The 12,144-nt window shown below is 39.8% G+C and overlaps 1 protein-coding gene across 1 annotated transcript in view; it reads left to right on the top strand.

The window, feature by feature from the left end:
- PTPRC (protein tyrosine phosphatase receptor type C) overlaps nt 1–12,144 on the top strand; it is a 123,094-nt gene that overhangs the window by 89,442 nt on the left and 21,508 nt on the right. Inside the window, exons 15-19 of the mRNA XM_082857633.1 lie at nt 7,245–7,353; nt 7,962–7,996; nt 10,593–10,702; nt 11,259–11,349; nt 11,441–11,517. Coding sequence (XP_082713759.1) covers nt 7,245–7,353; nt 7,962–7,996; nt 10,593–10,702; nt 11,259–11,349; nt 11,441–11,517 — 422 coding nt within the window. The remainder of the gene's footprint in view (nt 1–7,244; nt 7,354–7,961; nt 7,997–10,592; nt 10,703–11,258; nt 11,350–11,440; nt 11,518–12,144) is intronic.

Below are 12,144 nucleotides of genomic sequence, written 5' to 3'. Positions count from 1 at the left end.
TTATGCTTATGGCATTTCTTCATGTTAGTAACAAGCATGTTTGTTTTGTGTATGTGTTAGAAATTGTCACCTTATTTTATTCTGTCCCTCAAGCATTTGCTTAGCAGAAGCAGTCGTTACATACATATCTGTGCTGATTTACCCAACTGAGCTAGGATACACATTCCCTAATAACAGTATGGCTTTTTAATGTTTTGTCACTAATATTTTAAAATATTTTAATCAAAATAAAGGTCACTCTAGAAAAAAATCACTGAAATGAAGAAAGCCATGTGTCACCTTCCCTCACCGGTTGTTCTGCTCTCCAAAATGACCACTTTTCACCATTTCTGTCTTCAATTTTATAGTTTCCTCCATATATAAAAGGGATATTGTCTGCTGCTCTTTCTAGAGTTTTAATGTTGCTTATTGATCTGAGCCTGCGGAGGAAGAAGACTTCGCACACTGCTTTAAGTTTTCTCTACTTGTTAGCTTTCTAAATTCAATTCAATTCAATTCAATTCAAAGCTCCCGGTGCAGTGTTACAAAACACAGGCTGTTTCTGATGTCACCTTGTCACTTCTCCGTCTTTGTCAACTACCCGCACGTGCACAATCATTAATGCTTCATTTTCCCAAGTCTTTCCAAAGAGGGAAGATATAAAAACAGCTTATTTTCCAAACTGCTTTACTAAGTCCCATACAAAATTTTAGTTCTGTCTGCTCAGATTTATAAAATAAAAGCTCCTGATGTGAAATACCCAACAAATTCAGCCAAGTATCTTTGACTTTATTTCCATATACTTTTCTTTTATAAGCCCTTACTATAACAACAGCTTCATTGAGTTTTTCTGATTATGTAAATAATTTATAGTGGCAGCATTTATTCTTGGGGTCGTAGACTCCACTGGACATTTCATACTCCTATCTTAATAAGCCAGGCCTGGCACCATTTCCCTCAGAGAAACACAGAGTGGCAAACACAGCCAGCAAGGGGGTCTGGCCAAGAAAATCCTGCTAGCATTGCCCACTGCAGTCCAGGGACTATGAACTCTTTGACCCTCTAGAGGCAACTGAGCTATAAGACTGAGGCCATATGTGTGGGAGCGACCCTGGCTTAGAAGCCCCATGTATCTCTTATAATAGTGCCACAGTTATAGCTACCAGATGTGCCAACAGGGATGCGCCCAGTAACAAGATGTGCCAGGGGTTAGTGCATTCAGGGAAATCAAGGCCAGGGCTTCCCACCAGGACACCATCATTCATACATAACCCTCCTGTCCAGATGCTGTTTGGAAATCAGGGATTGCGTTTACATTAGCAATGTTGCCTGGTGACACAGCTACTATTCCATCTTCATCAGATTTCTCCTTCAGTGGAGCTAGAGGGTTATCCTATGCTCCTTTTTGCCCATAAAGCAGAAAAAGTATTAACTCTTGGCTAACAACAGCATTTTCATAAGAGATAAATAATGTCTTCACATTTTAATACTGACATCTACTCCAGGGGAGGGCTTGGGTTTTGAATTGCAAAAGCACAGCTGCTAGAAATGTATTACTGAGTTTTTCTGGTATCACATTCCATCATCTGCATTTTGACAACATTCCCAATTGAATTCCTGGGGTCCTTTTCTTGTGGAACTCTCTGAGGGTACCATCATAAAATTTTCCTTTATCAGTTTCCCATTTTAAAATTGCTATATTTGAATCTCATGGTTTTTTGTTGTTGTTGTTGTTTTTACTGGTTTATATCTTCTAGTGTAAGAAGAAAATATTCTAATTTCTGCAAGCATGAAAATATCTGTATTCTATTCTAACACAATCAATATTTTGCTCTGGCATAGATTTTAAGTTTAAAACTATAGAATTTAAAGTATTTCAGTTTTGTTCCCCTACATCCAGTATTACTTTCTAATGCCATCCTGCTTCTCATTCTTTTCGTATGTTCCCTCATTTTATTTTCTCTCTAGAACGTTTAGGCTTTCCTCTTTAGTCTTGGTCTGACATGGGTCTTTTTCACTTATTTTCCTGGATGCTATTGGCTTTCGTGACCTGGAGACTTGTATCTCTGGGAAGTTTTCTTTGTTCCACTTTCTTTTTGCAGTCTTTTTGGAGCTCATCTTAGTCACATTTTGGAATCATTAGTCGATGTATTATTTTGGCATCTGCCTTTTGTGTTGAGGGTTTCTTTGAGAGTTCCGTTCTCATGGGCAGTCTGACCAGAGTTACAGTGACACAGGGGAGAAGGTGATTAGAAGTTCTGTGGTCCTTAAGGGGCCGTATTGACTGAGGAGATTCTCTGTGTTGTTACTGATTTATTTTCTCCGGCATCATTCATAATCTCCAGAAATGAGTCCACAACTAGTCCTTGCGGTAGAGTGGAGGGTGCGGGATGGTTCCTTCAGGGGAGGGCACAGGGCCAGTGTCCAACCATTCCACATGCAGACACTTGCTTCTCCTGCTTCACTTCCGTGCTGGGCCTCCTCCCTTCTCTACTTGGAGCCTGATTTTACCTCTAGACTCTTACCTCTTCCATTCAATTTTTCCAAAGAGTAGGCTTGTGTTTCCTCCTCCCTGGTGTGTCTTTCAAGAGATGCCTGGGTTTTCTGTAAATAGACCCTCAATTGTGCCATTTTGGTCTTTTGATTGGTTTCCACTGTCCATGGCGCCTGGGAGCTTGAGGCCCAGGTGTTCTTGGGAAGGTGTGTGTCCCTCGTCACCACATGCTTCTCTGGTTGTGGCTTCCTCTCCTTTGCTTCCTACCTTCCAAAACTTGTCGAAATCTCTCAACCTCTGGCTCCCCGTCTCCCATCCTGTCTGCCATCATGGATCTTCGCCTCGGTCAGTGTTACAGGGGCTCCTAGAGAGAAGAGAGAAGAGCAAGCCTTAGGCCACAGGACGTATCTGAAGCCTTGGTTGTTCTATTATTAATATGTTTATGGAGGCACATCTGATGCTATGTCATGTTTCTATAGAACCAACAGCCCTAATTAATTGCCATGGATTGCAATGCTCACTCAACACCATTTGGTGTGTTTTTTGCAAAATGTCTTGTATGTGCTGCTGGCCTTCTCTTTCCCACTTGATAGATATATATACATATAGACATAAATATAGATATAGACACACACATGACACGTATATAGGCATCCTCACAACACCTTTCTAAAGAAGATCAAATCATTCCCATTTTATAGATGAGAAAATTTAAACTCGGACAATTTAATCATTTTGCCCCATGTTAAGAGTCAAAGAAATGCCAGAGCCAGGATGCAGACTCAGCTCTGACATCTGACAATCTCCATCTGAAATTAATTTTCTATGTTCCTGTTTTTATGAATCTCCAGTTAGAGACATCTGGAGCATTAGACACGCTGTTTGGGCAGCCGTTGGCCTGGCTGAGTCACTCCATCTTTCTGGTTGTAGGAGAAATGTCTCATGCTCAGGAAGTCTTCCATGGACCATACAGAAAATAGGTTCCCCTTACTTTCTTACCACTCTATTTTTTTCCTTTAAATATAAGGAAAATATATAAATATTTTATTTACCTGTCTAGCCTTTCTTTTCCCCCAAAGGTAAGGAAAATTCCCTCAGAACTGGTACCTTTTTATTTCTATTTTCTGTCATATCCCCAGAGACCATCACAGTTTTAGGACACGTAGCATTTGCTCAGTCAGTATGGGATGAAGAGGGGTACCAATCAGTTAAGGCAACGATGGATGCTATAACAGTTAAGCCCCCAAATCCCAGTGAAGTAACAAAACAGACATTTATTTCTTATTCCACACCAATTGGGGATGTTTGTGGGCATGTAGAGGGTGGGGTTCTGCTCCACACACCATTCAAAACTCCAGGCTGACACAGGGGCTGACCTCTCCCACATGTGGCTTCTGAATTTGTGAGGACAGCCAGCATCCAGCCAGCAGTTTGGAGAAGAGACGAGGTGAAGTGTCTCTCCAGAGGGGGGGTAAACACCAGACCCAGAAGAGGCTTATATGCCTTCTACCCTTATCTCAGTTACCTGGACACACTTAACAGCAAGGAAAGCTGGTCTGGAAGGAAGAGAAAAGAGGTATGCTTAAGAGTCAGTCAGTGTCAGCCACAGGCAGGAAGGAAGGAAGCAAGGGAGGGGAGGAGGCTGTGGCTTCAGCCACGCTGAACTATACGGACTGTCTCCAGGCAAAAATCACAGGGAGGTAATGCTTTGTATTAGTTTTCTCTTGCTGTCCAACAAATTACTGCATGCTCAGTGGCTTTACACCACACCTGTTCATTAGCTCATAATTCTGTAGGTCACAATTCCGGCTCCATGTGACCAGGTCTTCCGCTCAAAGCTGAAATCTAGATGTTGGCCAGAATGAGTTTTTATCTGGAGAATATGCAGAAAAAGTGCTTCTGAGGTCATTCCAGGTTTATGGAGTCCTGTTTCTTGCTGTTGTGGGACCGATGACCCAATTTCCTTGGGGGCTGCAGGCCAGGGCTTGCACACAGCTCCCAGAGGCCCCTCACGTTCTTTCCACCTGGCCTCCTCCATCTTCAGGCCAGAGCAGTGTGTGGGATCCTGGTGCTTCTGACTTCTGCTTTTAAAGAACTCATGATTAGTTTGGGCTCACCCAGAACAATTTCCATATCTTCCAGTCCCAACTGACTTGACGCTTGAATTCTCTCTGCACAATCACTTTGCAGCAGTACCTAGATTAGTATTTTCTGAAGTAACCAGGACCTGGAAATCTTGGGCGGCGTATCTTGGAATTCTGCTCACCATATATTTCCTTCAAAACACCCAGTCTTCTCAGCCTACCCCTGCCTAAAACATACAATTTCTGTATTGCCTTAGAAACATGACTGAAGAGGGTTGAATTTGTTTCCTCATTGAAAATAGTAAGAGCACTTAGTCTCTCCCTATCTCCGTGAACCATAGCCATGGTAGTGAACCCTGATGGACAGCCCCTCATCCCCTTGGGTCCTCCACTCCCTCTGTGCACAATGTTAATTCATAATCCATCGTTATGGATTAACCATTAATCCATAATCCATAGCCGCTCTCTTGCAATTACTCTTGAATCCCTTGATCCTGTCAACCAAAACCCCTGATGTAACAGTTTTCTTCTTTCTCTCCTGCATCATGATTTCCCCTCTGTGCTGGATGGGTCTCATCAAGATGCAGTTGTTAAAAACCAACAAAAAACAGCAATGACCACAATATTTCTTTTGACCCTATTTCCTCTTTGGCTGCCACCCTATTTCTTTACCCCCTGCAACTCCCAACAGTAAAGCTCATTTCTTCCTATTTCACTTGTGAGTCCCTTTGCAGGTTCCATCTTTCTCCTCCAACCTTTGAATACTGGAGTGTTTCAGGACTCAGTCTTGGGGTTTCTTTCCTTTCTATCCAATTTTAATTTCCTGGTGAATTAGTCAATCTCATATCTTTAAGTAACAGATCTGTGTTGAAGACTCTCAAATTAATGTCCAGTCTCAGCCCCTTTCTCGTGAGATTTATGGTACGAGAGCCTCAGATCTGCATATCCAGTTTCCTACTTGGTGCCTCCACTTGGGCATCTAATTGTTCTTTCAGACTGTCAAATCCAAAACTGGGTTTCTGTTCCCCTCAGAAGGCTGTTCTGCCCACAGCCTTCCTGATCTCCGTTCACTGTAGCACTGGATGACTACTTCACCTAACTCCAGAGCCGTCTACCTCATCTGAACCACTGTCATATTTTGCCTGGGTTATGGCATTTTCAATAAGAGGTCCTAAGGATCTGTATAATGCACACATTAGAGTTAATTACTCCTCTACTCAAAATCCTGCAAGTGCTACACATTTAACTCCAAAACCTGTGTAACTGGGAATTCCCTGGTGGTCCAGTGGTGAAGACTCTGCGCTATCACTGCAGTGGGCCTGGGTTCGAACCCTGGTTGGGGAACTAAGATCCTACAAGATAAGCAGTGAAGCAAAACAAAACAAAACAAAAAACAACAATAACAAAACAATGTAACCTTAAAATGATTTACAAGGCCCTCCAACCTGACCCTTGCACTCTGCCAACTCCTGACCATATTCTCAAACGGCATCTCCTGCTGCCCATCTCTCTCTCCCTCCACTTCATCCTCTCCGGATTCTGGATTCTTGCTGCTCCTTGGACACGGGGCATGTTCCTGCCTCCAGGCTCTCACCTAACTACACCTGTGCCTAGAACAAGCATCCGCCAGTACCTCCTTAGCTAACTCCTTACCTTCCCAGTCTTTATCATCTTCCAACCTACTTTACCATTCACTTACTTAATGTGTATATTCTTAACTGTCTGTCTTACGTCCCAGAACATCAGTCCCATGAGGACAGGGGTCTTTGTCTGTTTTGTTCTCTGAGACATCTTAAGTACCTAAATCAGTGTTTGACACACACTAAAGACTCAAAATACTTTGTGTGAATTGTGAATAATTAGTACTGACGATGCTCCAGGCATGGTGCTAAACGTTTACAGTGAATCAAACTTGTTTAGCCTCATTTTAGGAATTAGGGATGGAGACACAAAGGTAATAAGGATTTGGGCCAAGGTCCCAACTAGGAAGTGGTGGAGCTAAGTCTGGCTCCCTAATGCCTCTGTGGTACTTTACTGCACTTTCACTGCAGACAAATAGTATGACCTACTTATTCAAGGCAAAGGATATTTCCAACACACTCTCTTTTCTCTGCCCTTCCTCCAAGAAAGGGTGTGATTTCACATTAAACCTTAGTGAAAATACAGGTCAGAGTAAGACTAATCCCAACTGTAGAATGAAATAATTTTGTCCCTTGGATAACTGATTGTATACCTCAATGAGCAGGTTTATCTCTGTGGGGCAGAGACCTTTCTGATCCCCTTAAGAGGCTACCTACTTCTGCATATAAAGTTAAACTATAGGAGGTTCTCTCTGAGAATTGTAACTAGATTCCCTCTTCGATCCCTTCAAAATGGAGTGACTGAAAGAAAGAGAATTAAATATAAATGATACTATCTCATAAAAGGACATTATTTGATAGGAAGGAAGAGAATTGCTCTTCTATGCTCTATCGCTCTTAAAATATGAAATGTTTTACTGGTTCTGAACCATATAGGCAAGATTTACAAAATCAGGAATGTATTGTCTTTGATCTCATTCTAAAAATTGTACTTTTTGAAAACTTCAAAAGAAATGAAAACGTTAAACTGTAAGATGATCTTTTCAAAGAATCCAGCAAAATATTTGGCATAATAAGCTCTCTTTATGTGTTCTTTTTCATTTCTAGATAATTCTAATGCAGTGATCATATTTCTGGTATTTCTGATTATTGTGACATCAATAGCCCTGCTTGTTGTTCTCTATAAAATCTATGATCTGCAAAAGAAAAGATCCAGGTAAGAGTTGATTTTAAGATGAAAAAATAATAATAGTAGTAATAATGACGAAAACCCATTTATGAGGCCAGTTTGGAACCAATTAAGTGAAAAATGTGAATTCAGAGACGACAGGACTAAGTCCAGGACATCACTGACCTTTTGATCAAAGACTTTCACATGGTCTTATTGGTTTATATTAAATATTAATATTTTCTACGTTCACTAATAACTGGATGGATTCCCTTTAATAATAACCAATGAAAAGAATGTGTCTTTTCTTTTAGCACAAAGTGGTCAGAGAGATCTAGAAATGACAAAGGAGAGAAGTATCTAGGGAAGGATACACATTCCTCTGTCCAGGAACAACTACATTTTACGAAAACCAAGAGGTTCCAAATAAAATAATGTGGTCAGTTATCCGAGTTTGGTTGACCACCCGTGATTGGTTTCTTCCTCCCCACTTTTTCTCCCCCCCATCATCCCCTCCCATCCTCTGCCCTTTTCCTTTTTGTCTTCCCCATCTCCACTCCCTCCTTCCTTCAAGACATTCATTAAATATAAATTGATTGCCAACTAATTTCTATGTTTCTTAAGAGTATGCAAACTTACATTTCTTATTTTCACAGCAATTTAGATGAACAGCAGGAACTTGTTGAAAGGGGTAAGTATGCACATTTTTTACTGGTGATTATCCCCCTCCCATTTGAATCTACTCATTTGAAATAAGAATTCAATATTTTAAAAAATCTAACCTGGACTTCCTCTGTGAATACAATGATGAAATTTAAGTTATGTATTTATTCAACCAGCAAGGATCTATGCATTTCCCAGAGTAGGCCAAATATTGTGCCAGCACTGAAAATACATCAGTGACAGGCCACAGACTCTGCTTTTAAAGGTTTAGAATCTAACAGAGGAAGAGAGACATGTGGACAAATATGACAGATTTGATAGATACCATCGTCGTGGACTGTGTGTGGTGCTATAGAAAGATGGAAGATGGAAAGCTGATTGTGGAGAAGGAAGGAATCTGGGTCTTCTAAGATTGTGGGGAAACATTGAGGAAGGAGCAGATGGAAAGCCACACAAATGAGGAGTGCAAGTGTATTCACGTCCCTGCCAGGGTGGGACACTGGCTGTTCCCACTAAAGGCACATTGATGGACATGACAAAAGATGGCAATTTGACTTAGGAAATGAAAACGTATTCCGTTTTTTCTCTCTTCTTAAAAACGTTTACAGTACTTCTTTCATTTCTCTTTAAAAATGTGATTTTTGATCCATTTAAAGGGCAGGACATAAAGAAGTTGAAAACATGTTTATAATATAGGAAATGGTTTGTTTTTTTCATCCTCAAGACAGGAAACATTTCAGAACTCCTCTATCTGGTTTTAACTTGTCTCAGAAGGGTTTCCCTCTGCCAGGGCAGGTCCCAAATCCATAAGCAGAAGCTTTTGGGCAGGTTCCTTGGAGCTCCCCAATAGGCTTTATTTTCCATTGCAGAGTCTTGCTGACACTGTATTTTATATTCCGCTTGTTTGTTAATCTTCCTCCCTTGTCTAGAATGTGGGCTCTGGGACGGCAGGGAGGCTTTCCTTTCCCATTTAGTGCTTTATCCCCAGTACCTGGGTGGGCATGTAGATTCAATACGTGTCAATGAATAAATTAAAGTGGGAGATAAAGTGTCCCGAGGGTTAGTTTTTATAGGTGGGCTGAGGGATGGATGAAGATCACAAGAGTGACAGGCACCTAAGACAGGAGGGGCACCATTGCCAGGGGTCAAGGAGCATTTATCTCAAAGTTGACACTGATCGCTCCTTGGAGTGATTAGAACTTACCCAAACTCCATAAAACCCCAAAGATGGCCCTAGGTCAGAATTAATGAATGCCAAAAATCTCCAAACACCCAAAAAAGCAACCATACATGGACAGTTTGATAGTTATGATTGGATAGAAAATTTCCATGGACAAAAAAATAAATGTACAACCCTAATGGGCATCTTCTTTCTTCAACTAAAAAATAGGGGAAATTAACATGAATACTGAAAAAATACTGTCAGATATACCTGGGATAGTAAGAGTTGTTTCAGTATTCATATACATTTACAGCTATTTACATTAATATGTATTTTGTTCTTTAGTAAGTTATTTCACAAGCCTAGCATATAATGAGTTTCACTCTGGTGGCATAAAATATTAACACAATCTGTTCACAGTCAACTATAGAGATTATCACATTAAGATGAGTCCTGGGTATAGAGTATTCATCATATTCTCTTATTTATATGTTTACAGTATTTCACAAGTTAAAATAGATACAATAAAAAGAAAAAATTACAATATAGATGAGTATTGTTATTGCCATAAAATGCTTTTAATCCAACAAAAAATGTATATATCCTCACAGTGGTGATATTTGGTCTGGAATCTGTTTGTAGATAGAAAATGAGGAAGGACATTCTATGTAGAGAGAACAGTGTGTGCAGAAACATGAGGACAAGAAAGTGTGTGATGCACTTGGAGAACACTCACGCCTAAGATGTAAAGCAAGTGTAGGAAACTGTGGTTGAGATGGGTCAGGTGAGATGATAAAAAGGGATCATATATCACATTAGACATTGAAACTTTAGCCTATAGGCTATGGAGCACAAACAATAGTGTGAGTTTTTTTCAACAAGCAGAGCTGCAGGCTTGTATTTGTATTACAGAAGATTAATTTGTGGCAGTTTAAAAGATAAATCAGGGTGGGGACAGGCTGGAGTCAGGGAGAGGAGTCTGGAAGATGTCCTTACGTGGATGAAGAAGAGTCCTGAGCGTGACCTCAGGCAGAAAGGATGGAAAGTACACGGTGACCTGTTGGATACAGGGAAAGAGGGAGAAATCGTGGATCACCTGGAAATTTCCGTCTTGAATGACTTTGTGAATGGTGGTCCTATTTGCCAAGATTTGAGATGCTAGAATAAAGGGAAAATTACTTTGAACATCTTGACTTTGAGGTCCCTATGGAATAACTGGGTGGAAAATCTGAGAATAAGAGGGAAAGATTAATACAAAGGCCAGAAGGGGGCTGGAGCCCAAGATTTAGACGTCATAGGTTTACAGGTGAATCTTTATGTGTGAGTGAGATTTCCCAGGTGGAATGTGTATGAAAAGGAAAAACACTAAGGACTGAATCCAAGGTATATATTTAATGAAATTTGCATGAACAAGGGAAAGAGAGACATTAACACTAGTCGTGAATCTTTACTATGTTTAAAGATGATGAGAAGCAACTGATGAATGTGGAGCCCATCCATGCAGATGTTTTGTTGGAAACTTACAAGAGAAAGATCGCTGATGAAGGGAGACTCTTCCTGGCTGAATTCCAGGTGTGTGCTCTTCTCGATACGTGATGAGAAAATTTACTCTGTTATCAACGTAATTCACCTTAAATGTATTGTATAACCATTTGCCTTGATAGTTTATCCCACATAATAGTGCAACGGAGTCAAAGCAGCTATTTATTAGCAGATATTTGCAGACCAGAAGATCATCGTCATAAAACTAGTCAACATTTCAAGATAATGCTGCTTCATTGTATGAATACTAGTTATGAAGCTGTATCTCGAAATGCATTTGGCTGATTTTGTCCTTTTGCTCTAGGTAATCATCCAAGTGTGTTTTTCAGTGAATTTTAAGTGGCAGAGCAATAACTGCTAAATTTGCTCTCCTTCATGGGATTTATTTTCCAAGTAGCCTATCATTCATTTTTCTTAAAGAGTGTTTTTTGCATAATTCCTAATAATGTTCATTTATTACCATATGCAACTTGTTCATCGGTGTAAAGGAAATACGTTCCAGGAGGTGTCATTAGTTCAAAAGGATAAGTGGCAAGGGGAAATGGTTTTTCTTGAACATGACCCAAAGGATCTTTGTGTCTTTCAGAGCATTCCAAGGGTATTTGGCAAGTTTTCTATCAAGGATGCTCGAAAACCCTTTAACCAGAATAAAAACCGCTACGTTGACATCCTTCCTTGTAAGTGCTCATCGAGAACTGGATTTCCATACATTTGGGCTACTTGATTATTCATGATTTCACTTATTTAATATTTCTTTTCTTTGAACAGATGATTATAACCGTGTTGAACTCTCTGACATAAATGGAGACGCAGGGTCCAACTATATCAATGCCAGCTATATTGATGTGAGTAAAAAAATGCATAACAGCCAGATGGTTTTATATCTTCATCATTTTGTCTCTGACTATTTTCATTCTTCTGGTATCTATGCATTCCGTTCAGCTCCTTCTTTGCTATGGCAAATTTTTATTTGTTTAAATTTTTTATTTTTAAAAAATTTTATTGGAGTATAGTTGATTTACACTTTGTGTTAGTTTCAGGTGTACAGCAAAGTGAATCAGTTATACATATACATATATCCTCTCATGGAAAATTTTTAGAAATATTATTTGAAATGATTTGAAGGAAGCTCATAAATGCCATTGATATAAACAACAAAATCACTAATATTTGCAAGAATAGTTATTTATTATTTGTTATTGGTGCTAGGTAATATAGGATTTTTCTTTCCAAACAGAATGATAACTAAGAATTAAAATACTCTTGTACCTGTTATACGCTGGATATTATCTAAATTATCTATGTGTGTATTTCTCATAAGAGCCCCGTCTTTGCCCCTCACCATAGAGGATAGGACTGAGAGGCTCTGATTAATTTGGTACTTTTGCCCTTTTCTTATTTATTTATTTTTGTTTTTAGTAAATTTATTTATTTATTATTTTTGGCTGTGTTGGGTCTTCGTTGCTGCACGC

Source organism: Leucopleurus acutus, assembly GCF_964270905.1.
Source record: "Leucopleurus acutus genome assembly, chromosome: 2".
Classification (NCBI taxonomy): Eukaryota; Metazoa; Chordata; class Mammalia; order Artiodactyla; family Delphinidae; genus Leucopleurus; species Leucopleurus acutus.
This window is presented reverse-complemented; position numbering and strand designations above follow the sequence as displayed.